The sequence below is a fragment of the Balaenoptera ricei genome, chromosome 2 (genome assembly GCF_028023285.1).
Source record: "Balaenoptera ricei isolate mBalRic1 chromosome 2, mBalRic1.hap2, whole genome shotgun sequence".
Lineage (NCBI taxonomy): Eukaryota > Metazoa > Chordata > Mammalia > Artiodactyla > Balaenopteridae > Balaenoptera > Balaenoptera ricei.
In genome coordinates, this window is record NC_082640.1 from 29,462,897 (window position 1) to 29,485,445 (window position 22,549).

The following is a 22,549-nucleotide window of genomic DNA, read 5'->3' on the forward strand; positions in this document are numbered from 1 at the left end:
CACTCCTCCTCATGCTCTAGAAGGAGCACAGCTCTGCCAACACCCTGACTTGAGTGTGCAGAGCAGGCAGATAATAAACGTGTGCCATCCTGAGCCCTTAAAGTTTGTCAAAGCAGAACAGAAAAGGGATACAAAGGTGAATGTCTACCCACAAATTAAACTCTCAAATATTTGTATGGAGAAGCGAAAAGTTATAAAAGTATTTAAAATAAGAGAGATACTCACATTCTAAGTTTTCAATATAAAGGTTTTCAAATTCTCTTTCTATTTGACCAAACAGTTCCAAAAGAGTACTGCGAACCGAGGAAGGCAGTTTAGAATCCTGCAGAAAAAGAAGATTCTGCTTAAAATGAACGAATGAGTGAACGAGAAACTCTGACACCAAGCACTAATATAATTTTTCCAAAGTGAATTATTTAAACTCTTATTTTACATCTTTACATATTTTATTTCTTATACATAAACACTCAAAGAACTTAAAGTTTCAAATTTCTACAGATGAAACTAAAATCAAATTGTATAAATGGTTACCCAGGATGGCATGAGATTTAAGACCAAGCACGTCTTCAAACATGTAACTTCCTTTCACAAGGAAAGAAACAAGCATACCTTATTCAAAAACTCCCAAATTTGTAGAAAATGAAGTTATAAACAGCCTTTAAGCTCTAGCATATGGTATTATAAATTAATTTTAATAAGCTGTTTACTAATAGAAGATGTACCTTATAGTCCTCATGTTCACTGTGCTTCAAGCAAAATAAACTGGATCATTTCCTGTAACTCTACTCAATACCTAGAAGACTGTTGTAAGCAGGGAGAAGAACTCTCAGCTGTAAGAGCAAAACGTGTATCGGCTAAATGAAAACACCCACGTGGAAGCTCCCAGGCCTTCGCAGGTGCTCTGCCCACCGCCAGCGCCCTGCTCCCACCACGCAGGAAGTCAAAGGAAGCAGCAGCAGCTTCCTTGGCCTGGTGTCCTAGGCACCAACTGTGTTCTCAGGCACTCACTTTCCAGGCACTGCTGGTACTGACAGAGGCTCTATTCCACTCCAACCTCTTCAGGGTGCGGCCTAGACAATATTTTGTATGTGCCCCACCCTACCACTTAAGAGTTACTTTCAAACAAAATTCTTAAGAGATATTTCTAAAATAATGTTTCAATGGTTAACTGATGTCAGTGTAATTTTCCAAGTGAGTTTTCAAATTTATAAGCAGCATAAACTTTTTGATGTTTAATGAGTTGCAAATACAAAAAAAAAGACATATGTTTATTAAATCCTTTCTCAGATTAACTTCTTAGGAAGACAGGCATTTTAGGCAAAATGATCTGTAATGATACCAACGTTTAGCAACATGTTTTGAAATAATCACAGAACATGAAAGTCAACTTTACAAGCTACTTAAAGATGTGACGCCACTTGTTTAAAAATTCAATCTGGCAGAATTGGTGATAAGCCTCTCTCAACACCCCTCTAAAATACCAATGAAAATCATGAAAAAAAAAAAGACATCTTAAAATAACAAAGAACACAAAATAAACCATCACAATTAACGTCTGACACCCTGTCCACCTGCCTGTGGCCTCCCCGCCCGTTCTCCCACACCCCTCATCCACTTAGCCCTCCTCAAGGGGGCGGCACCAGCACCGGTTGAGCCTTTCTGGCCCCTCCCAAGGTCAATCTCCTCTTCCGTGTATCAATTCCTACTCACCTACACTCACAGTATTTAACGTTAAGGTCATTATTCAGCAACTGAAACGTTACCTTTACTTCGAATGGTAAATGCAGCTTCATGTAAGTGTAATCATAAAGGGAGACAATGTCAGCATTAACTTCACTTGATAAAATAAAGACAATCAAGGAGACGTGCAGTGAAAGGGGAACTTCTCCACCAGAGGCAAGCAGAGCACAGCCCAGCTCTGTGGTTGCCTCCGAGCTTCCCAACAGTCTGACCTCCAAGCTGCAATCACAGGTGCCCCACCCCCAAGTGAGAGGTGCTGAACTTCTGGTATCATTTGAGAAAACTCATGAAACAAAAGCTACGATTCAGTAAAGTTCTATAAGAATCTGTGTTTTGTCACAGCCGACGTGGAAGAGGAGGAAGGAGGCCCCTTTCCCGGCCTCAGTTGGTGCTTCCCGGTATAGACAAGGGCCTCCCACCTCTGAGTCAAGCACCAGTGCCTCCAATGCTTCTGACTCGTGAATCCAAGACACAAAATTCCCATAAAGACTCCCCAACAACTGAGAGCCTGACTGCAACCCTGTCTAGGGTAATGACCTGTGGCTCCACTCAGATGCCCTGATCATTGGCCTCTCACACCTGAGGTCCGCCCCACGCCTACCATGCCAAGTGCCCATGCCCAACGCCGTCACCGCTGTCCTGCTGCCACGGAACCGGGCAGAGCACCCCCACCAGCCCGCAAGGGAGCTCCTCATCCACCAGCAGGCACCAACCCGCCCGCAGGGTTCTGAATGACCCTCATAAAGGGTTACCCCAAGATGCAAGTACCTGCTGGCTCTACATCACAGCGGGGACAGCGCAGAAGGCCCTGAGAACATGGTGTTACCACCAGAAGATGCCAGCAGAGACAGCTGTGGAATTGTCACTGCTGGAAATCTAAGTAAATCTAACAACTTAAAAGTATCTTAGACTACCTGCACTGTCCAAGGGGGTAGCCAACAGCCACATTTGACTAAATTTAAAAGTAAGTTAATTACAATTTTTAAAATTCCTCAGTCCCACTAGCCACATGTGGCTCTTAGTTCCCATATGTGATAGCACAGATCTACAACATTCCATCACAGAAGTTCCACTGCACAGCTCTGATTCAAACATTCCTTATAAGAAGAGATCGGGACACAGACACCCACAGAGGGGGAGACCTTGTGAGGACACAGGGAGAAGATGGCATCCACACCCAAGAGAGAGGCCTCAGGAGGACCAACTTGCCCACACCTGGACCTCCAGCTTTCTACCTCCAGGACAGGGAGTAAGCAGTGTCTGCAGTTTAATCTCCCAGTCTGCGATGCTTTGCTACTGCCATCCGAGCTCACGAAAAACATCAAAGCCATTTTGGAGGCTCCTTAAATCTATGATTTTATTTCCAAATTTAAGTTAAAATGCAACCATTTCATTTATTCATCCAGTCAACACATAAGAGGACACTAAGTGAACATTTACCACGTGCCAGCAAAGGCGGCGCTAGGTTCCAAGCACACACAGCTGCCTCCTGGAAACACATCCTCCGCATCCCGGCTTGCTTCTAACAAAGTCAATATGCAAATGAGCCAGTTTCTCTGATTTAAGCCATATTTTCCTTTAACATTATGGCTGATGAATTAGTTCTAATTGCAAAAGAATGATTATAAATTCATATGTATTTTTTTTTACGTATATACTTAGGCCTATGTAAAGATATAGCAGATGTAGCTAAAATTTATTATAACATGTATTTTATTTAGGCTTCACGATAATGTTCTTTTAAAAATCTAACACATTTTCTTCATCATAAAGGAACTAGAAAAAGTAAAAGCAAACTTATCAATAAAATATTAGATCACTTAATCAAAGGTGGTATCAAATTATCAGAAAGACATAATGTAATAAACAGCAGAGAACACACTCAACTACAGCAAACACAGGATAAAGCCAAGAAAAGTTACTGAAAGATCAGATTCCAAAAACTCTGCAGAGAATAGAAAGAGATCATTATACCTGATTCTCTTCTCTTCTGGAGACTCAGACAGAAAACCTAAAACTACACTGTCAATTCACCTGTACAAAGAATAAAAACTAGTCCAGACTGTCACACCCACATTTATTATTAAGTACTGTAAACACATTAACCTGGAAACCGAATTCTGTCTCTGTGTAAGCTGTTGTACTTGACAGCAGTTTTAACTGGTTTATGAGGGAGGCTGTGTGTTTTGGTAACCCACACTTTTTCTCTACTTTGGAGACCTGCATATATTTGGCTATTTTTGAAACACTGCAAACATGATCCACATCTTCACCAGACACTCACTTGTCCCTCTAACATGTCTCTTGGCAGGCCAGTCCTCTCCTGCTCTGAGCTGTTAGTTCTTCGTATGGAAAGGCTGTGAGATTTGCGTTTCTGTTTTGCTTGGCGAGCAGCTGAACAACTCCCGCTTTCTGTGGGCATTACTTCTGAAAGGTGATATCCTGGTCACTCCTGCAAGAAGCTAAACAGGAGCAGGAAAAACAAGTACTTTATTTCTGATACAGCAAACTGAAATGAAGGAAAAATAGACAAGACAATTACTTTTCATTGCAAATTTCCTATGTTAACATTTATTATGTAAATTAGAATGTGATAAATTATCATGTTTTAAGGTAGAGACCACAGCCTTTATTAAAGAAGTAACTTTTTATCAAACTTCACTAACATCCTTTAAAAAAATCAAACAGCAAAGAAGGGCTTAAAATAAAGAACAACTCTCCCTTAGCCCACTCTCGGCAGACTCAGCCTACTCCCCAGAGGGAACCAATCCTAATTGCATTTTCCAGGCTACAGATTCTAGAGCAATACCCTCCGAGAGAAATCCAATGCAAGCCCCATATGTAATCATAAATTTTCTAGTAGCCACATTAAAAAAAGAACAAGTGAAATTCTAAGGATCTAACCCAATATGTTTAAAATAATATCATTTTCGTCAATGTAAAAAACACAAACGGGGTATTTCAGTTTGTAAGCTCCCCGTTTTCCTTCATACTCACAACGCCTCTTGCTTGGAACCAGCCATGTTCCCAGTACACACCTGTGGTCAGGGTCACCGCTACACAGCATACCTGCACGGCATTCCAATATCCACATAATGCAAACATTTTCCTTTACCCATTTTGGATGTTATCTACTCATTTCCTGCTATTATCAATTCCTCCTCCCAATATAATCACATCACCGTTAGCTAATTTTTTTTTTTTTTTTCCGCTGCACCACGTCTTAGTTGTAGCATGCGGGATCTTTCTTGCCACGTGCAGGATCTTTAGTTGCAGCATGTGGGATCTAGTTCTCTGACCAGGGAACGAACCCGGGCCCCCTGCATTGGGAGTGCAGAGTCTTAGCCACTGGACCACAAGGGAAGTCCCAGCTAGTATGATTCTAAGAAATATATTTACACATGAGATTTTCCTTCTTCAACTGCAGATTTACGTCTTGGACATTACCTACTCATTTTTTGCTCTTATTGGTCCCTCCTTCTCCCAATCTATTTTAGTGCATGTAATTTAAGTATGTACTTATGTCTCTTCCTTCTCCAACTACTGACAGCATCTTTGGGTCCTCACTCTGTAAGGTGTAGAGTATACCACCTTTTCTGGAGCCCACCCCACAGCCATACATCCCCCAACTTTGCTGTTGTAGAATGTTATACAAATGCCAAGCACAGAGTATGTGCCCTCTGGAGATTCTGAGCTTAGCACTCACGGGACCCGCCCCCTTGCCATGTGGGCCAACAGCCACCTCCTTTTGATTGCTGGTGCTGTTCCAGTGTGGATGGAGTACAGTTGTCTTAACTGTGCGCCTACTGCAAAAAATTCTGGTGCTTTCCAGTTTCTTACTATTGCAAATAAAGCTACTGTGACAATAATATGCAGGCTTTTATGTGAACTTAAGTTTCTACTTCTTTTGGATGAAGGCCCAAGAGTGAGATTGCTGTATGTTTAAAGAAAAATAACTAAAGATTTTTAAAAATCTTTATTGAGATATAATTCACACAAACTCCACTCTGCCAAAACTTTTAAATTTTGATGAAGTCCAACTGATCAATTATTCTTCTTCTAAGAATCATAATTTTAGAGTCATGCCTAAGAACTTTTCACCAGTCCTAAATCCCAAACTTTTTCTATGTTTTCTTCTTAAAATTTGTTTTATAGGTTACATCTAAATTTATGAGCTATTTTTGGGCCGATATTTTTATAAGATGTGAAGTTTAGATCAAGGTTTTTTGGGTTTTGTTTTTGTTTTTTTCTGGTGATATCCAATTATTCTAGCACCATATGCTGAAGATTATCCATCCTACACTAAATTGAGAAAGTTTGGCATCTTGGTCGAAAATCAATTGGCTTTATTCCTATGGGATTATTTCTTGGTTCCCTATTCTGTTCCGTTGTTCTGTGCTGTCTTGAAATTAGTGATTCCTATCACTTACATCTTTTTCAAAATGTCTTGGCTATTCCAGTTCCTTTGCCTTTCCATATAAATTTAGAATAATCTTGTCCATATCTACAAAAATCCTGATAGGATTTTGATAGGAGTTGTGTTTAATCTGTTTACCAGTTTGGAGAGAATTGGCATCTTTATTATGCTGAGACTTCCAATCTATGAACACGGCATATAGGTTTTAGATCGTCTTTGATTTCTTTCCTCAGTTTTGTAGTTTTCCCATAAAATTTCTACACGTACATTCTAAAATTACCCTGAAGATTATACTTTTATTTTTAAGCAATTTTAAATGACACTGTATTTTTATTTCCATCTCCACATGTTAATTGCTGGTATATAAAAATACAATTGATTTTTGTGTACTGGGCTTGTATCCTACGTTCTTGTTGAACTCATTTATTAGTTCAAGATTTTGTTGTAGATTATTTGGCAGTTCCTCTGTAGGCTATTATGTCATGTAAAAAAAGAACAGTTTACTTCTTCCTTTCTCATCTGTATGCCTTTATTTCCTTTTCTTATCTTATTGATCTGGCTAGAAATTCCAGTACTCTGTTGAATTAGAAAGTGATAGCAAACACCCTTGCGTTATTCTGATCTCAAGGTAAAAATATTCAATTTTCACCATTAAGTATGATGCTAGCTGTAGGTTTTGGGTAAATATTTTATCAAATTGAGAAAGTCCCCCTCTATTATTCATGTTTTGAGAGTTTCATGAGTGTTAAATTTTGTCATGTTTTTTCTGCAGTACTTAATATGATCACATGGCTTTTTTTTTAAGGTCAATTACACTGATGATTTTCAAATATTGATCTAACCTTGCATCCATGGAATAAATCCCACTTGGGCATAGGGCATAATTCATTCTGTTTGTTCTCTCATTTTGTTTCTTTCTTCTGCCTTCTTGTAGGTTATTTGAACATTTTTTAGAATTTCATTTTTTTTTAAATTTATTTATTTATTTATTTATTTTTGGCTGTGTTGGGTCTTCGTTTCTGTGCAAGGGCTTTCTCTAGTTGTGGCAAGCGGGGGCCACTCTTCATCGCGGTGCGCGGGCCTCTCACTGTCGCGGCCTCTCTTGTTGCAGAGCACAGGCTCCAGACGCGCAGGCTCAGTAGTTGTGGCTCACGGGCCTAGTTGCTCCGCGGCATGTGGGATCTTCCCAGACCAGGGCTCGAACCCATGCCCCCTGCATTGGCAGGCAGATTCTCAACCACTGCGCCACCAGGGAAGCCCCAGAATTTCATTTTGATTTATCTAGTTTTTGAGTTTCTCTCTTGCGTATAACTTTTCTTAGTGGCTACTCTAGGTTTTCATTATCTCTTCACAACTTAATCACAGTCTGCTGATCATCAACTTCTACCAGTTCATGGTAAAGTGTAGAAGCTTTACTTCCTCTGTGTCCCTTTGCCCTCCCCATTTGTAACATAATCATCTTAAGTATTTCCTCTATACACGCTAAGAACCACATCAGACGGCTATGGTTCAACCTTCAAACCTAATTTCAGATAAGGAAGTCTACTGAATTTACCAATTTATTTTTTCTTTCCATTGTTTGTTCTTCCTTCCTGGTGTTCCCACATGATTTCCTTTCTGTTTAGAGAATTTCCTCTATCTATTATTTTAGGGTAGGTCTGCTGGTGACAAATCATTTGAAGGATGTTTTCACTTGATAGAGAATTCTGAGTTGACAGTTCTTTTCCTTCAGCACTTGAAAAATGTGCTACTTCCTTCTGGCCTCTGTAGTTTGTGATGAGAAATCCACTATAGGTAAAGGGACATTTCTCTCTCTCGCTGCTTTTTCATCTTTGGTTTCAGAAGCTTGACTATGATGTGTCTTAGCATAGATTTCTTTGAGTTTATCTTGCCTGGATTTCACTAAACTTTTTCAATCTGTAAGTTTATGGCTTGCCAAATTTGGGAGATACTCAGCCAGTATTTCTTCAAACATATTTTCAGCCTCACTGTCTTTCTCCTCTCTTTCTGGGACTCTGATGATAAGAAAGATAGGTCTCTTGTTAAAGTCCCACAGGTCCCTGGGGTTCTGTTTACTTTTTTCCAGTCTATTTTCTCTATATTGTTCAGATTGGATAATTTCTATTGTTTTATCTTCAAGTTCACTGATTCTTTTCCTCTGTCCTCTCCATTCTGCTGTTGGAAGAACGGAAAGGACAGAGGAAAAGAATCAGTTAACTGATTCCACAAGCTCATTTATTGTACTTCTCAGTTCCAAAATTTCCACTTGTTTCTTCTCTATATCCTATATTTTCTTCCTGAGATTTTCTATTTTTCATTTGCCTCTAGTGTTAGTATCTCCTCATTGAAAAACTTTTATGATGGCTGCTTTAAAATACTTACCACTTAAGCCTCAATATTGTGGGCACTGTTATCAGGCGTGGGATCTGGTTTCAGCCTTCTATTACAGCAGGCCTCTTCTGACATTGCCCCAGCAGGCAAACAAGTGTGCAGCCTTGTTTCTGCCAGGTGGATGTAGAAGGTGGAGATGGAAGTGAGGGCTTCCCACTCAGCCTCCACTCATCTGGGTGGAAGTACTCTTCATTAATGCCAGGCGGGGTTAGAGTTCAGCCTCTCCCCTGACCTCTACTCATATCACAGGCACTGAACCAGGGGTGCTTTGTTACTGTGCCCTACACGGCCTCATTACCACGGGTGATGGTAAAACTCCTGAATCTCTACTAAGTTTCTTCTGAGGCCATCCCAACAGGAAGAAGGAGGGTGTTCTTTGTTACGACCCAACAGAGATGAAAATCCCAGCTCTGCACTGATACCACCCAGCACAAAGCGTTGTCTCAATACAGACTGTCAGGGGTGAAAGTCTAGATTCCCCACCCTGCCTTTGACAGTAAGGGTGAGATGGGGGCTACAATGCTTTCTAAACATGTCCTGTCTGGCAGGCTGTCTCTTTCCTGGTCTTTTGGCTTTTCTTGGGGCTTGTCTGAGCCCTTTGGTGTTGCTAGGTTGCTGGTTTCTCCAGGCCCAAGGCCAGGATGTATGGGGCAAAAAGAAAACCCAGGAAACTCAGCCCTGCATCATTTCTCAGGTCCCCATACATCTAGCCAGTCTACTTTTTTCTCTCCACTTCTCAGTCTCATATTTCTTCTGTATTTAATGCTCAGTGTTTTTAGCTGTTCTTGGAGAAATAGGAAAAGTACATCTACTCCAAAGGCAGAGATCTTCTGAGTCTCAAATTAGACATGTATAGGCCTTGGTTTAAAATGGCAACAAAAAAGTAAGTCTTGTTTCACAACACACTAAAAACATTCAAACTGGTCAATTCTGTGTGTTTAGGTTTAAAAATTTGAAATCCATTAATCTATTAAAATTATCACTTACTTTTTGTAGCACATTATATAGACAAAATTTAACTCTCAAATCTTTTTAAAAGGACACTTAAAAAAGGAAAAAGGTTGCTTTTTTATCTCTAAAATTCTCATTAAAAAAAAAAAAATCTTCCATTCCCCTCACTTTTTTGGATATTCAATTTGTGAAAGCAGGTCACAAGGCCAACCCAGATTCAAGTAGAGGGCAGAGACCACCTCTCGATGGGAGAATGAGAAAGAATTTGTGTAATCCATCACACCTTATTTCACTCACTAGTTTTGGTTATACACTGAATAACATTCTGCTTCCCTAAAGAATAACAGTGACTGGAACGAAATAGTTTTGCACTTCAGATATTTAGTGGAATAACATGGATATAAATAACCCAATTAAGTTAAACACCCACTCAGAATAAAATCCATAGAAGAACCCAATGGTTAAGAACATGAGTTTGAGAGTCATACAAACCTAAGTCCCCTCCACCCCACACCCCAACCCCTCAAAGGGTTGGCTCTTTTCCATCATGAAGCCTCAGCTTGACCGTTACTTCCTCAAAACGGCTTCCCTTGACGACAGCTAGTCACAGCACTTCATGATCCTCACCACGTTTGTACTTAGATCTTATTTATAGTTTGCTCACTTAATGAATGTTTCCCCTGCTACACCATCAACACGATGAGGACTGGGACACAGTTAACTGGGGCCACTACTGTATTTGTTAGGCCTGACATAAACTCATCCTCAAATATTTGTTGAATGTATGCATGAATAGAAATGGATGAATGCTTCATCTACCACTGACAGGCTGTGTTACCTTGGTCTAGTTACTTAACCTCCTTCCTAAGGCTTAACTGTGTCATCTTTAAAGCAGAGATAATAACAGCATTATTTCATTAAGTCACTCATCAATAGTCCTCTCATCTGTAGATGAGCTAGGTACTGGGAATGTTGTGAAAAAACAGGCTTGGTCCCTACCCTCAGGTTGCTTAGAGTTGAGTTGGAAGACAGACATTAAACACACAATCTCATAACTTATTACAGAAGTTATAAATTGTGATGAGTGCTTCGAAAGACATATGCAAATATTATGAGGCCAGCTATTAGCTAAAGAGTTACAAAGGTCATTCTGAGAAACTGGCATCTAAATCGAGACTGAAGAATTCCTAAAAGTTAACCATGTGGAAAACAGAGAAGGGAGTAAATATTTTAAGGACAGGAACAGCAATGTGCAAATGTCCTGAGCCAGGAATGAGACTAGTTTATCAGAGATATTAAAAAATAAATACTATAGCTACAACACAGCAAACAATGGAGAGAATGGTGCAAGGTAAGTGGAGAAGACAGGCTTAGAGTCTGTTCTTTCGTGTTTATAGTTTACCCTAAAATAAAAAGGAAGCTACTTAAAAGTTTTTAAGCAAATAAGCAACACTAGATTGGATGCTATGTGAAAAATACATGGAAAGATTAGATGACCATGAATGAAGCCAGTTAGTAAGTTACTGAAACAGTCTAGGCAATAAATGACAATAGTTAAGATTAGAGGTAGATGAATGGACTGGGGGGGGGGGCGCGGTGGCGGGGGGAGAGGTATCAAGGATAGCCCTTGTTTCTGAGGCAAGAGGTAGGTGAAACGGAGATCAGATTACTGAGATGAGGCAGCAGATATGGAGAAGAAACCAAGACCTAATACTGAATGTATTATGTTTTTGCAATGTCTTTGAATATCTAACATACAAGGAAGCAGGAGGTGTATGGGTCTAGAGATGAAAAGAGAACTAGGCAGCATGCAGAAATCTGGAAGAGGTCTACACAGAAAATAAAGATGGTCACTTTGACTCCATCATGCCTCCAGGTCCAATGCCTTACCATTATTACGCTTCTTCGCAAGAAGGGAAAAAAAGGTTATACTACTGATAGATATAGACAACAGAAAATAAAACTATCAGTCCCTTACATGATATATGGAAAAATTAATTTTGATTAATTTTTGACAGAACAAATCTTTTTGATGAAATTTATCTGAAAAATTTGAGCTACAGAAATTAGAGATAGGTGAAACAAAGGTATAAAGAAAAACTCACAATGGCAGAATCTGTGGTTGGTAGAATTTTATATACACAAAAAAAGATATTGATATTTAATTTGAAATATTTGAATATAACAAATTTATGTTATTAAGCAACTCCTATGATCCCACTGAAGAGTATTCCAGTAATTTTTTAACGGAAACATTTAGAGACTATTTAAGTATGCCATATACAAAGGTTGACTTGACCAAGAAATCAAACTGATTTAAAGGAATCTTATCCAGAAATTATATTCTTTATAAAAAAAAAAAAAGGAAGGTCGATATAATTCCCTTTTTCAGTGATTATACATATTAAATTACTAACTTCATAAAGCATCTCAGTTGTCAAGATTTTCAACACAGATTTATCATAGTCACCTCACAGTTTATAAGTTATGTTTTTTATAGGAACAAACATATTAACACCCTGTGAAAGCCCAAGAAAAAAGGAGACTATCTTTGGACATTTCAATCAAGCAAATAAAAGAGCAAAGAGCTTCTCTTTCCTCCCTTAAGAACTTCATCAGTGGAAAGTTTATGCATCTGGTAAGCATAAACTGGGAAGTTAATGCATTCCGAAGATTCTACAAATTGGTGATAGGAAGCGTGAAAATTGCAGTATCAACCCTCCTTTCACCTCAACAATTGTTTCCCTTAAGTATCACATCACCGGCATTTCCAGCCTCTGTATCTTCAGTAGGAAATAAGCAGTCTTCTTCACAACTAACTTTTAAAATCCTCACCTTCTGCCTGTCCCTAAGCCTTTAACTCCTCCCTCAACCCCGCGAACCACATGGTGCTGTTCTGGGCTTTGCCTGCTTTTTGCTGGTCACTTCACAAAATAGTCAATAACACTGGTCATCTTTTCCCATTGATCAATTTCCAACCAAACACATACATTTCAAACAATTATAAATCTGGAAGAGGTTTTGGTTCCCCAAAACCTGGCCTCAAATGATTTTTTTCATACTGATTTTCTCTCTTAGTAACTTTCTAAACTCTGTGAAGTCGTATGTCAATATGGGTTCATAATGCCTATGCCACACAGTGTTATTAACATTCAAAGATTATCTGGCTAATTCAAGTTCTGTCTCTTCCTGTAATTTCTTCAACTATACTTTACCATTCTTCCAAAATTAGATCTGTAGTTTCCTCTAGTTCTTCTAACCTCTTTTAAATTTCTTCTTTTTTTTCTGTTAATCTATCACAATCTTTTTCCTGAAACTTTTTAAAAATTTTACTCTTGCCTCTTCATTCACATTCTCCATCTTGTTCCCCACAGTCTTCACTGGTCCCACCACAACTTCCTTCCTTCCTTCCTTCCTTCCACAGCTCACCCTGGTGGTGAACAACCCCTTAGCCCAGGAAGGGACATATCTATAGTGTTCACCTCAGGCCACAGGTCAGCGTTAGCATAAATCTTATTTAAATGTCTGATAACACGTTGAGGGTTTTTGCAGGATGACATCATGGAGAGTGGAGCAGGTTGCAGGTGTTTGTAAAAAGAATACTGAAGTGATGTAGCGTGGAACCTAAGCTAGACAAGAAGGGAAATACAGACAAAAGAAATGATGGAGAGATACTGATGGGTGGGGAAGTCTGTGGTGAGGCTCAAATGGATCAGTAACAACAGTCAATAATGCTCACAACACCTCTGTGAGGTACAGTTCCCAAGTAGTTAACAGACTAAACACTTAGTCAATTGGCCATGGAGCTGTAAAGAGAAAGAAAACTTCTTCACGCAGGTGAGTAAGCTGCTTTAACCACTATGCACTGTTTCACCTTAATACAAACTAAAACAGAAGCCCGAAATTCCAAGATAACCATCTTCCTTCAAAATAGTCATACTAACCCAATATCACAGGGCATATGACCACATTAAACAGAAGGTTTATGTAACTAAAAGGTCCTACTGGTTTTTTAAACACATTCAAAAAGGCATAAATAGTCCCTTCCAAAAATCCAACCTCCCTATCCTATCGGTCAAACAAATGAATTTAACATAAACTCTCCTTCTGCCCAACTCATTTGTCCTTGCTATATGCTGCCACACGCCTATTACCCCCACCTACAAAACATTACTCACAATCCAGTGGGATTTTTAAACACTTTTCTTTTAGCAAGAGAAAAACACCTGCCTAAATAGTAAATGTCATGAATGTTAATCATGTGTACAAAACGGTTAAAGGATATAATTTGCATGTGGCATTTAAAAATACAAAACGTGACTGGATTTCCACAAAAAGGTCAGTAGAGTTTTTCACAGCATTTCATTGTGAAAGCACCGTTACTGAATTCCTGGAGGCAAACACCAAACTCAACTGCTGAGCGACATCAACCAGAGGCAGCCCCGCAGTCCACCCTCGGTCAACCCGGGTAAGGTGTCCTGTCGTTGACCCAGTCGAAGGCACGAAACACACGCTCACCAGCTCTGGACATGAGACGGGACTGGGGGCATGTCTAACCGGAAAACATCCAAGACTGTTTAAAGACCTTAACTCTTAAGGTCCTCGAATCGAGAACGAAATTCGTGCCTGTTAAGTCTTCTTAGGAAAATCAGGACTAGGGAATTCAGAGGGCTGTCGCTACCCCTGGGGGAAGGGGCTGGGGTGTCAGCTCAGGGCCAGGGCACAGCAGGTGCGCACGGCTGCCCAGAGCCCTGAGAAGGAAGGACACTCGCCGATGCCTCCGTGCGAGCACTCTGCAGGACGCAAAGCTGGACACGGACCCGCGGCAACTCCTGCCCAAGGTCGCGGCGCCCCTCCCGCGGCCCCACACCCGCTAAGGGGCCCACGGCCCCCGGGCTCCTGCGCGCTCGCGGGCCGGAGACTCCCGGGCGCCTCGAAGGACCCGCCTCACAGGCCGCTCTGGGCGAGGGGCGCGCGTTCCAACCACCTCAAGACCCGGCCGGGCTCGGGGTCGGAGAGGGGCGCGGTCCAGGTCGGGGTGCGGGTTCGGGGGAAACACGGTCCAGGTTCGGGGGAGCGCGGTCGGGGTCCGAGGGCGCGGGGTCCGAGAGCGCTAGGCCGCCGGCCCCCACAGGCACGCCCCGCCCGGCGCGAGGCCGCTGCCACACACAGTGAGGCGTCCGTCCCGGGCTGAAGATGGCAGGCCGGCACTCACCTGTCACGCCGCCGCCGAGCCCGCCACCACGCAGTGCCAGCCGGGCCGTGCGCTGCCGCCGGTGGGTTCCCAGCCACGCGGCGCCGGGGACGGACGCGGACGCGCAGCCCTAACACCCGGCAGCCCGACGCCCCACACTTCCGGCGCCGGAAGTCCCGGCCCCCCCTCAGCCCCGCGCCGGAAATCCACTACACGCAGGCGCCGCAGGAAGTCCCGCCTCCGCCCCAAGCTAGTACCGCCGGAAGCCCAGCCCCGCGAAGAAAGTCCCACGCCGCCGCCAGTGCGGGCAGGGGGCCCCAAGGGGGTCGCGGAGATAGCGGAGGCGTGGTGTCGTTTTTCGACCCCGAGACCGCCGGGGCCTCGACCCGCGAGGTCGGCGACCATCTGGAGACGCCGCGGAGGGCCGAGCGGGGGCGGGGGCGCTAAGGGCCCGCGGGTACTCACGGCGGCAGGTTAGTGCGGGCGCCCGGGTCTGGCGCAGGTCGGCGTCCATCGGGACCCAGGTCGGGAATGTGGGAACGGCTGCTCCCAGTCAGAACCGCCAGGTGTGCCGGGAGCAGTTTCCCGGGGCGTCGGGAGCGAGGTGGCTGCGCGCGGAGCCTGGTGGATCTGCGGAGGGTGACTCACCCACTGCAGCCTCCTGTCTGAAATGTGTGTTAGCCATTGGCTGCAGAGAGGAAACAAAGGCAGCCTCTCGCCGCGGAAGGTGGGACCTGATGGCCTTCTTGTCCTTGTCTAGGTTGGAAAAATTACAGGGTGCGCAGGCGGCCTCGGCTCTACGAACAACCAGCTGGGCGTTTAAAGCCTTAAGTAACGACGAAATCAGACGCGTGGGAGCATTTTTCTTTTAAACAGTAAAGGTCATCATTCGGAGTCAAGAAGCACTAGTATGATTGTTGCACAAGGAACAAACTTGACGTATTTGGGGATCCAAATAACCAAAACGTTTGTAGAATAAAACCTGAAGTTACTTCAGCATTGAGTATAATAAAGCTTATTACTAAAATCAATTATATAAGGTGTGGGACTTCCCTGGTGCTGCAGTGGTTAAGAATCCGCCTGCCAATGCAGGGGACAAACCCATGTTCCACAACTACTGAGCCCACGGGCCTAGAGCCTGTGCTCTGCAGTAAGAGAAGCCACTGCAAGGAGAAGCCCAAGCACCACAACTAGAGAAAGCCTTTGCACAGCAATGAAGACCCAATGCAGCCAAAAATAAATAAACAAAATTTTTTAAAAATTGTATAAGGGGAACTGAGGATGTCAAACTTGGAGGTTGTGGCTATCGTTCAACAAGAAATTTTATTAAAGACCTAATATGCACAAGGCATTCCTCTGGGTGAGGGAGCACATAGAATGCCTGATTAACCACAATATTGGCTCCAACTGATTCACGTGCTAATATGTGGTTTTGTTTTGCAGCACAGCATCCACAGTTTGGATGAAACTTAGGGTATTGTTAATTGGGGTAACCTTTTCTCTGATATACTTAGGATTCCATAAAAGTCACTGTAAATAAAATGATTGCATAAAGTGTCACAAAACTAAGACAGGAAAGGAATCAACACTTTGAGGGCCTGTTGCGTGCCAGGCAGTTCACAGATTTGGTAACTCTGATCCTCAAAACAATCCAGTAAAGTAAAAATTATTCTACTATTAGAGAAATGTAAATCAAAACTGCAACGAGGTATCACCTCACACTGGTCAGAATGACCATCATCAAAAAATCTACAAATAACAAATGCTGGAAAGGGTGTGGAGAAAAGGGAACCCTCCTACACTGTTGATGGGAATGTAAATTGGTACAACCACTATGGAGAATAGTATGGAGGTTCCTTTAAAAACGAAAAATAGAGTTACCATATGATCCTACAATCCCACTCTTGGGCATATATCCGGACAAAACTCTAATTTGAAAAGATACATGCACCCCTATGTTCATAGCAGCACTATTCACAAGAGTCAAAACATGGAATGAACCTAAATGTCCATCGACAAGATGAATGGATAAAGAAAATGTACATGAATACAGTGGAATACTACTCAGCCATAAAAACGAATGAAATAATGCCATTTGCAACATGGATGCACCTAGAGATTATCATACTGAGTGAAAAAAGATAAAAATATATATCATTTATATGTGGGATCTAAAGTATGATACAAATGAACATATTTATAGACCAGAATAGACTCTGATACAGAAAACAAACATGGTTATCAAAGGGGAAAGGTGGGGGGTAGAGATAAATTAGGAGGTTGGGATTAATATATACACACTAATATATATAAATAGATAACAAGGATTTACTGTAAAGCACAGGGAACTATATTCAATATCTTGTAAACCTATACTGTAAAAGAATTGGAAAACTACATGTATAACTGAATTACTTTGCTCTACACCAGAAATTAACACAACTATACTTCAATTTAAAAAAAAGAAATGTGGGGCTTCCCTGGTGGCGCAGTGGTTGAGAGTCTGCCTGCCAATGCAGGGGACACGGGTTCGAGTCCTGGTCTGGGAAGATCCCACATGCCGCGGAGCGACTAGGCCCGTGAGCCACAATTACTGAGCCTGCGCGTCTGGAGCCTGTGCTCCGCAACAAGAGAGGCCGCGATAGTGAGAGGCCCGCGCAGCGCGATGAGGAGTGGCCCCTGCCTGCCGCAACTGGAGAAAGCCGTCGCACAGAAACGAGGACCCAACACAGCCAAAAATAAATAGTAAATAAATAAAATTTTTAAAAAAAGAAATTATTCTAAATTGAATTCTAATTAAGGGTAAAAATGTTAAAATTACTTGTCAAAAGCAACCTAAGTGTCCATCAACAGATGAATGGATAAAGATGTGGCACATATATACAATGGAATATTACTCAGCCATAAAAAGAAACGAAATTGAGTTATTTGTAGTGAGGTGGATGGACCTAGAGTCTGTCATACAGAGTGAAGTAAGTCAGAAAGAGAAAAACAAATACTGTTTGCTAACACATATATATGGAATCAAAAAAAAAAAAAAGGTTCTGAAGAACGTAGGGGCAGGACAGGAATAAAGACACAGACGAAAAGAATGGACTTGCGGACACAGGGAGGGGGAAGGGTAAGCTGGGACGAAGTGAGAGTGACATGGACATACATACACTACCAAATGTAAAATAGCTTTTGGGAAGCAGCCGCATAGCACAGGGAGATCAGCTCGGTGGTTTGTGACCACCTAGAGTGGTGGAATAGGGAGGCTGGGAGGGAGATGCAAAAGGGAGGGGATATGGGGATATATGTATACGTATAGCTGATTCACTTTGTTATAAAGCAGAAACTAACACACCATTGTAAAGCAATTATCCTCCAATAAAGATGTTTAAAAAAATTACTTGTCAAAAGTCGGAGAGCTAGTATGCAATGGAGCAAAGATTGGATTAAAATCCAGGTCCACATCAAAGTCCACATTTTCCACAGCGCATTCCTTTGAAGGCTTAAACAACAGAAATTTATTGTCTCAGGTCTGGAGGCTTGAGGTCCAGGATCAAGATGTCAGTGTCACATTTGGTTTGTGTCAGTGTTGGTTCCTTCTGAGACCTGTGATGGGTAATCTATGCCATGCGTCTCTCTCTCTCTCCCCCTTAGTTTCTGGTGGCTTGCCAGCAACTCCGAATTGTAGACGTCAAGGTTTCTAATTCCTTTTATTCACAATTTTAAGTCGCTACACTTCGGGTGCAACAGCTCACGCTTACCGACCGATCTCAATTTAGTGCACAGAACGGCCGCGAGCAGGCGCCTCCCCTCGCCTCAGAGCCCGAGCGTGCAGGGACGCCTGACATCAGCACGTCACCAGTGCAGGGCCTCGGGCGCCTCGATTGGCTGGCTCGGCCAGGGCGTGACTGGTGGGCGGCCGCTCTCCCGGCCCCCTTCTCTCCTAGCTCACTCCGTCAGGTAGCTCCGCAGTCGAGGAGCACCGCCCCCCCGCCCCCCTCAGCGGCACAAGGAGGACGCCGAAAGCACCTGCGCTTCGGCCTGAGGGCGGCTCTGCAGCCCACGGCCCTGGGAGGAGACCCCTCGCGCTCCGGGAGTGGCGCCACCGCGCGACCGTGACGTGAGGCGCGGCCGGCGCGCCATTGGCCAGCGGCCATGTGGCGCGTTCTGGAGCGGGCGCGGGCGATTGGGCGCGCGGCGGTGGGAGGCGGGGCTCGGTCCGGGGGCGGGCGCTGTGCTTGGGAGCTAGGCCTGCAGGAGACGGGAGCGGCGGAGTGTCGTCTCGCGGCTGGTCGTCTTCTGAGGTAAGGATGCTGGGTCTCTGAGAGGAGGCGGGCTGGAGTCCCGGGCTCGGCGTCGGGCTCGGCGCGCTGAGGGGCGGGCCCACTGCCTGTTGGTCGTGTCCTGTGAGCTCAGGGTGCTTTTTCCTCTTAACTGTTTTGGGGAGAAGCCAGAGGGCGGAGGTCTATGTGGCGCGAGAAGCGCGTGGGGTCGCCGCCGGGCTGGGTAGGCGCAGGCCGGGAGGACGGCGCGGGGGAGGTGGCGGGGCGGGCGGAGGGAGGGGCGCGGGGCGGCGGGCTCAGCCTCCAACCCCCGGGTCCCCACCTCCCCCGCCAGGTCCCCGGGTCGGCGCGCAGGCTGGGCCGCGATGCCCGAGGTGAGCACTGACGAGCTGGACGAGCGGCAAGTGCAGCTCTTGGCGGAGATGTGCATCCTCATCGACGAGAACGACCGGAGGATCGGGGCGGAGACCAAGAAGAACTGCCATCTGAACGAGAACATCGAGAGAGGTGCCCGCGGGGACCGTGGGCGGGTCGGGTTCCCGGGCAGGAGCCCCGTTTCCTTCGGACCCCAAAACGACAGGCAAGTAACTGGCCTTTTAAAACTCAATTCATCGTATGTCTTTTGCTTTCAGGATTATTGCATCGAGCTTTTAGTGTTTTCTTATTCAACACTGAAAATAAGCTCCTGCTGCAGCAGAGATCAGACGCTAAAATTACCTTTCCAGGTTAGTGTGCTTTGTGTAGTGTTTTGTTGGCGACTGTATTTAGTTTTTCACGTGGAACTTCTGGTAGCCAAGGTCAAAAAAGAAATCTTGTGAATGACTTAGTTTTATATTCTTCATACAAAACATTTATATGGCGGATGCAACCTAATAAGACGTAAGGTTTATCCTAATAAAGGATAAACACTGCTAAGTATGTGTAGATTCATATGTAACTTTCTAAATTGTATCTAATACACGTTATGATTGTTTTGCTTAAGAAGGCGTTCTTAAAAACTTATCTACACAAGTGTCTTTCACAAAATGGTTGCTGATAGCTCATTATAACAGATTTAGAAATCCTCAAGAATCATTTTGTTTTTCTGTTACTTTTAAAATTTAAAGTTTTCTTAATCTTTCAGACCTGCTTTGAAGAAGAGTTAATGCACATCTATATTAACATGTTCCAGGTTGTTTTACGAATACTTGCTGTAGTCATCCCTTAAATAATCCACGAGAGCTTGAAGAAAACAATGCAATTGGAGTAAGGCGAGCAGCACAGAGGCGTTTAAAGGCCGAATTGGGAATTCCCATGGAAGAGGTAAGCAGCCATACTAGCTGAAATCTAGAACACATTGAAACAATTTTTAGTAAAACATTAAATTTAGGTGTAGCCTTCTGCTTTGTAAATCTCTTGCTTTTTTAGCCCAAGAAAGCCCATTGGATAAAGGTTAAATTTTGATTTCATAATACTTGTCGATATTTAACTCAGTACCAAAATGGATTGATCTGTTAACCAGTTTATAAAGTTGACTGTGTTTTATAATTGATCAGATCAAAGATGAATATTTTCTTGTGAACTACAGATCTGATTGGGTGAATTGAAATAATCTTTTTTTCCCTGGAATTGTCCCCTTTAATAATACACGAATAAATAATCTCTCATTTAGTTAAAATGGTAAATTTTTTTCTCCCGTAAGTTAATATTAAGATGTGAGGCAGAATGGCACACTTCTAGTTAGAGTGACTGCTTTTCTTTTTTTCTTTAATACAGGATTTTTCAATAAATCTACTTCTGTTTTTGGTCCTATGGGAAAAGTGTCAGATACTTGAAACTATTTAATATTATTTAATACTATTTCCATATATTAATAGGAGACTAATGTTTCAAAAGTTGTCATTATAAAACTAGTTCTGTTGTTCAAGGTATTACTGAAATGTAGTGGGTTGATTTAGATTACTTTATTGGTGGTATTTTGGAGGTTTTTGGTTTTTTGTCCTAGGTTCCTCCAGAAGAAATTAATTATCTAACACGAATCCATTACAAGGCTCAATCTGATGGTATCTGGGGAGAACATGAAATTGATTACATTTTGTTTGTGAAGAAGAACGTGACCTTGAATCCAGATCCCAATGAGATTAAAAGCTATTGTTACGTATCAAAGGAAGAACTAGAAGAACTTCTGGAAAAGGCAGCCCGTGGTGAAATTAAGATAACTCCGTGGTTTCAAATTATTGCAGAGACTTTTCTCTTTAGGTGGTGGGATAACTTAAATCATTTGAATCAGTTTGTTGACCATGAGAAAATACACAGAATGTAGATGTGGAGATGAATGATTACTAAAGTACTAAAGAATTTCTCTACTTAGAAAACTTAAGATGAATTTTTTAAAAACCTGGTTCCCCATTAGAACTCTCATTGGAAATACTGATACTTTACAACCAGAATTTGTGTGGAAAAGAATTCTTGATTTGTGTCATACAACCCGTATATGTTAACTGCAATTTGTAAAAAATATTTGAGATTATTATAAAAAGAGCAAATAAACTTAATTTAACCTATCTAAACACATGGTTATGACAAATTTGAACAAATAAGTGAAGTTCTTCATTTTTTTATATATTGTGATAAACATTTTCAGAAGACTTGTAGAGCACTTTGCTGTTTGCCAGGTGCTTGACATATCTTTAAATTTTTATCATAGTCCAGAAAAACGTGCAATGGAAAACTATTTGCTTATCTACTTCAAAACAGTTCAAATTAACTTTTCAGATTGAGATTAATATAGAACAGGTTCAAGGGAATTAAATGGTATATATCCTGATTTCTGTCATTGTTAATTTTGTGTTTTAATCATTCTGGAAGTATTCTGATACTTAAAGTCAAACATTGTTTTTGGTAATGACATTGGCTAGGTTAAGTCATTTAAATAATTGTTGCTGATTAGCAAAGTCTGTGGTTTTCAGAGTTACTGGGGACAGGCTATTTGTAAAATGGAACTTGGGTCAGTTGGGTCATACTCTACAACAGGGTATTTTAACCTTGGCACTGCTGATGTTTGGGTTGGATAATTCTTTTGGGGGCTCATCCTTTGTGTTGTAGGATTTAGCAGCATCCCCAGGTTCTACATAAAAAAATGCTGTTGGCACCCCTCCCCCCATGGCAGCCCCAGTGACACCAGCTGCCGAATGTCTCCTCCAGGACAGCGTCACCCACAGTTGAGAACCACTGTTCTGCTGAGTCAGGCCGTGTTGTAGGGGGAAAATTATCAAAAAGAAAGGCTAACATTCATGTTAAATAGATTTGGGTTATGGAATATGTGTGTATTCATATTTAAAGTACACTTTGACTAATGTACTTCTTTAAACTCTTGCCATAGACTTCTCAGATTTGAAATCTTAAGACAGCTTTATTATCTTTGAGTGCTGTGTATTAGTAAGTAATAAAGAAAAAGATAAAAATTTGTTTCTTACAAAGCTAAATGTTTTATAAATTCAATAGAAAAATCCATTTGTTAACCCTGAACAGTTAATTTCAGGCAAGACTGTGTAGCTGATAGTAACTTTATTGAAAAATAAAAACAAAACTAAATTATCACAT

At 42.3% G+C, this 22,549-nt stretch overlaps 2 protein-coding genes and 1 long non-coding RNA gene across 6 annotated transcripts in view; 2 read left to right on the forward strand and 1 right to left on the reverse strand.

The window, feature by feature from the left end:
• WDR37 (WD repeat domain 37) overlaps positions 1-15,311 on the reverse strand; it is a 55,882-nt gene extending 40,571 nt beyond the window's left edge. For 2 of the 3 annotated variants that reach the window (XM_059912240.1, XM_059912238.1), the window contains exons 1-3: positions 14,715-14,859; positions 4,025-4,202; positions 226-322 (exon numbers count right to left, since the gene is read on the reverse strand). In XM_059912240.1, the coding sequence (XP_059768223.1) occupies positions 226-322; positions 4,025-4,162 (235 nt within the window). In that variant the 5' untranslated portion in view covers positions 4,163-4,202; positions 14,715-14,859. Of the gene's footprint in view, positions 1-225; positions 323-4,024; positions 4,203-14,714; positions 14,860-15,158 lie in introns of those variants that run through there. The other variant, XM_059912239.1, reaches the window with a different exon arrangement.
• On the forward strand, positions 14,926-15,724 carry LOC132359038 (uncharacterized). The gene is made up of 2 exons (XR_009500701.1): positions 14,926-15,166; positions 15,454-15,724. It is a non-coding gene; the product is annotated as an uncharacterized LOC132359038 (long non-coding RNA).
• Positions 15,725-18,523: 2,799 nt separating this feature from the next.
• On the forward strand, positions 18,524-22,513 carry IDI1 (isopentenyl-diphosphate delta isomerase 1). 2 transcript variants are annotated; one of them, XM_059912242.1, is made up of 5 exons: positions 18,524-18,988; positions 19,302-19,474; positions 19,600-19,692; positions 20,139-20,269; positions 20,952-22,513. In XM_059912242.1, exons 1-5 carry the CDS (start codon positions 18,840-18,842, stop codon positions 21,267-21,269), a joined length of 864 nt encoding a protein of 287 aa, XP_059768225.1. In that variant the 5' UTR covers positions 18,524-18,839; the 3' UTR covers positions 21,270-22,513. The 2 variants fall into 2 exon arrangements, with proteins under 2 accessions (XP_059768225.1, XP_059768226.1); XM_059912243.1 differs by lacking the exon at positions 18,524-18,988 and adding an exon at positions 19,109-19,190.
• The last annotated feature ends 36 nt before the right edge of the window (positions 22,514-22,549 follow it).

What these genes read in the sequence shown, in the direction of transcription:
- IDI1 (XM_059912242.1), top strand. Translation starts at nt 18,840, where the DNA reads ATGTGGCGCGTTCTGGAGCGGGCGCGGGCGATTGGGCGCGCGGCGGTG. An exon ending in CGCTAAAATTACCTTTCCAG is followed by an intron (nt 19,693 to 20,138) that starts GTTAGTGTGCTT and finishes AACATGTTCCAG; the next exon opens with GTTGTTTTACGAATACTTGC. An exon ending in TGGGAATTCCCATGGAAGAG is followed by an intron (nt 20,270 to 20,951) that starts GTAAGCAGCCAT and finishes TTTTTGTCCTAG; the next exon opens with GTTCCTCCAGAAGAAATTAA.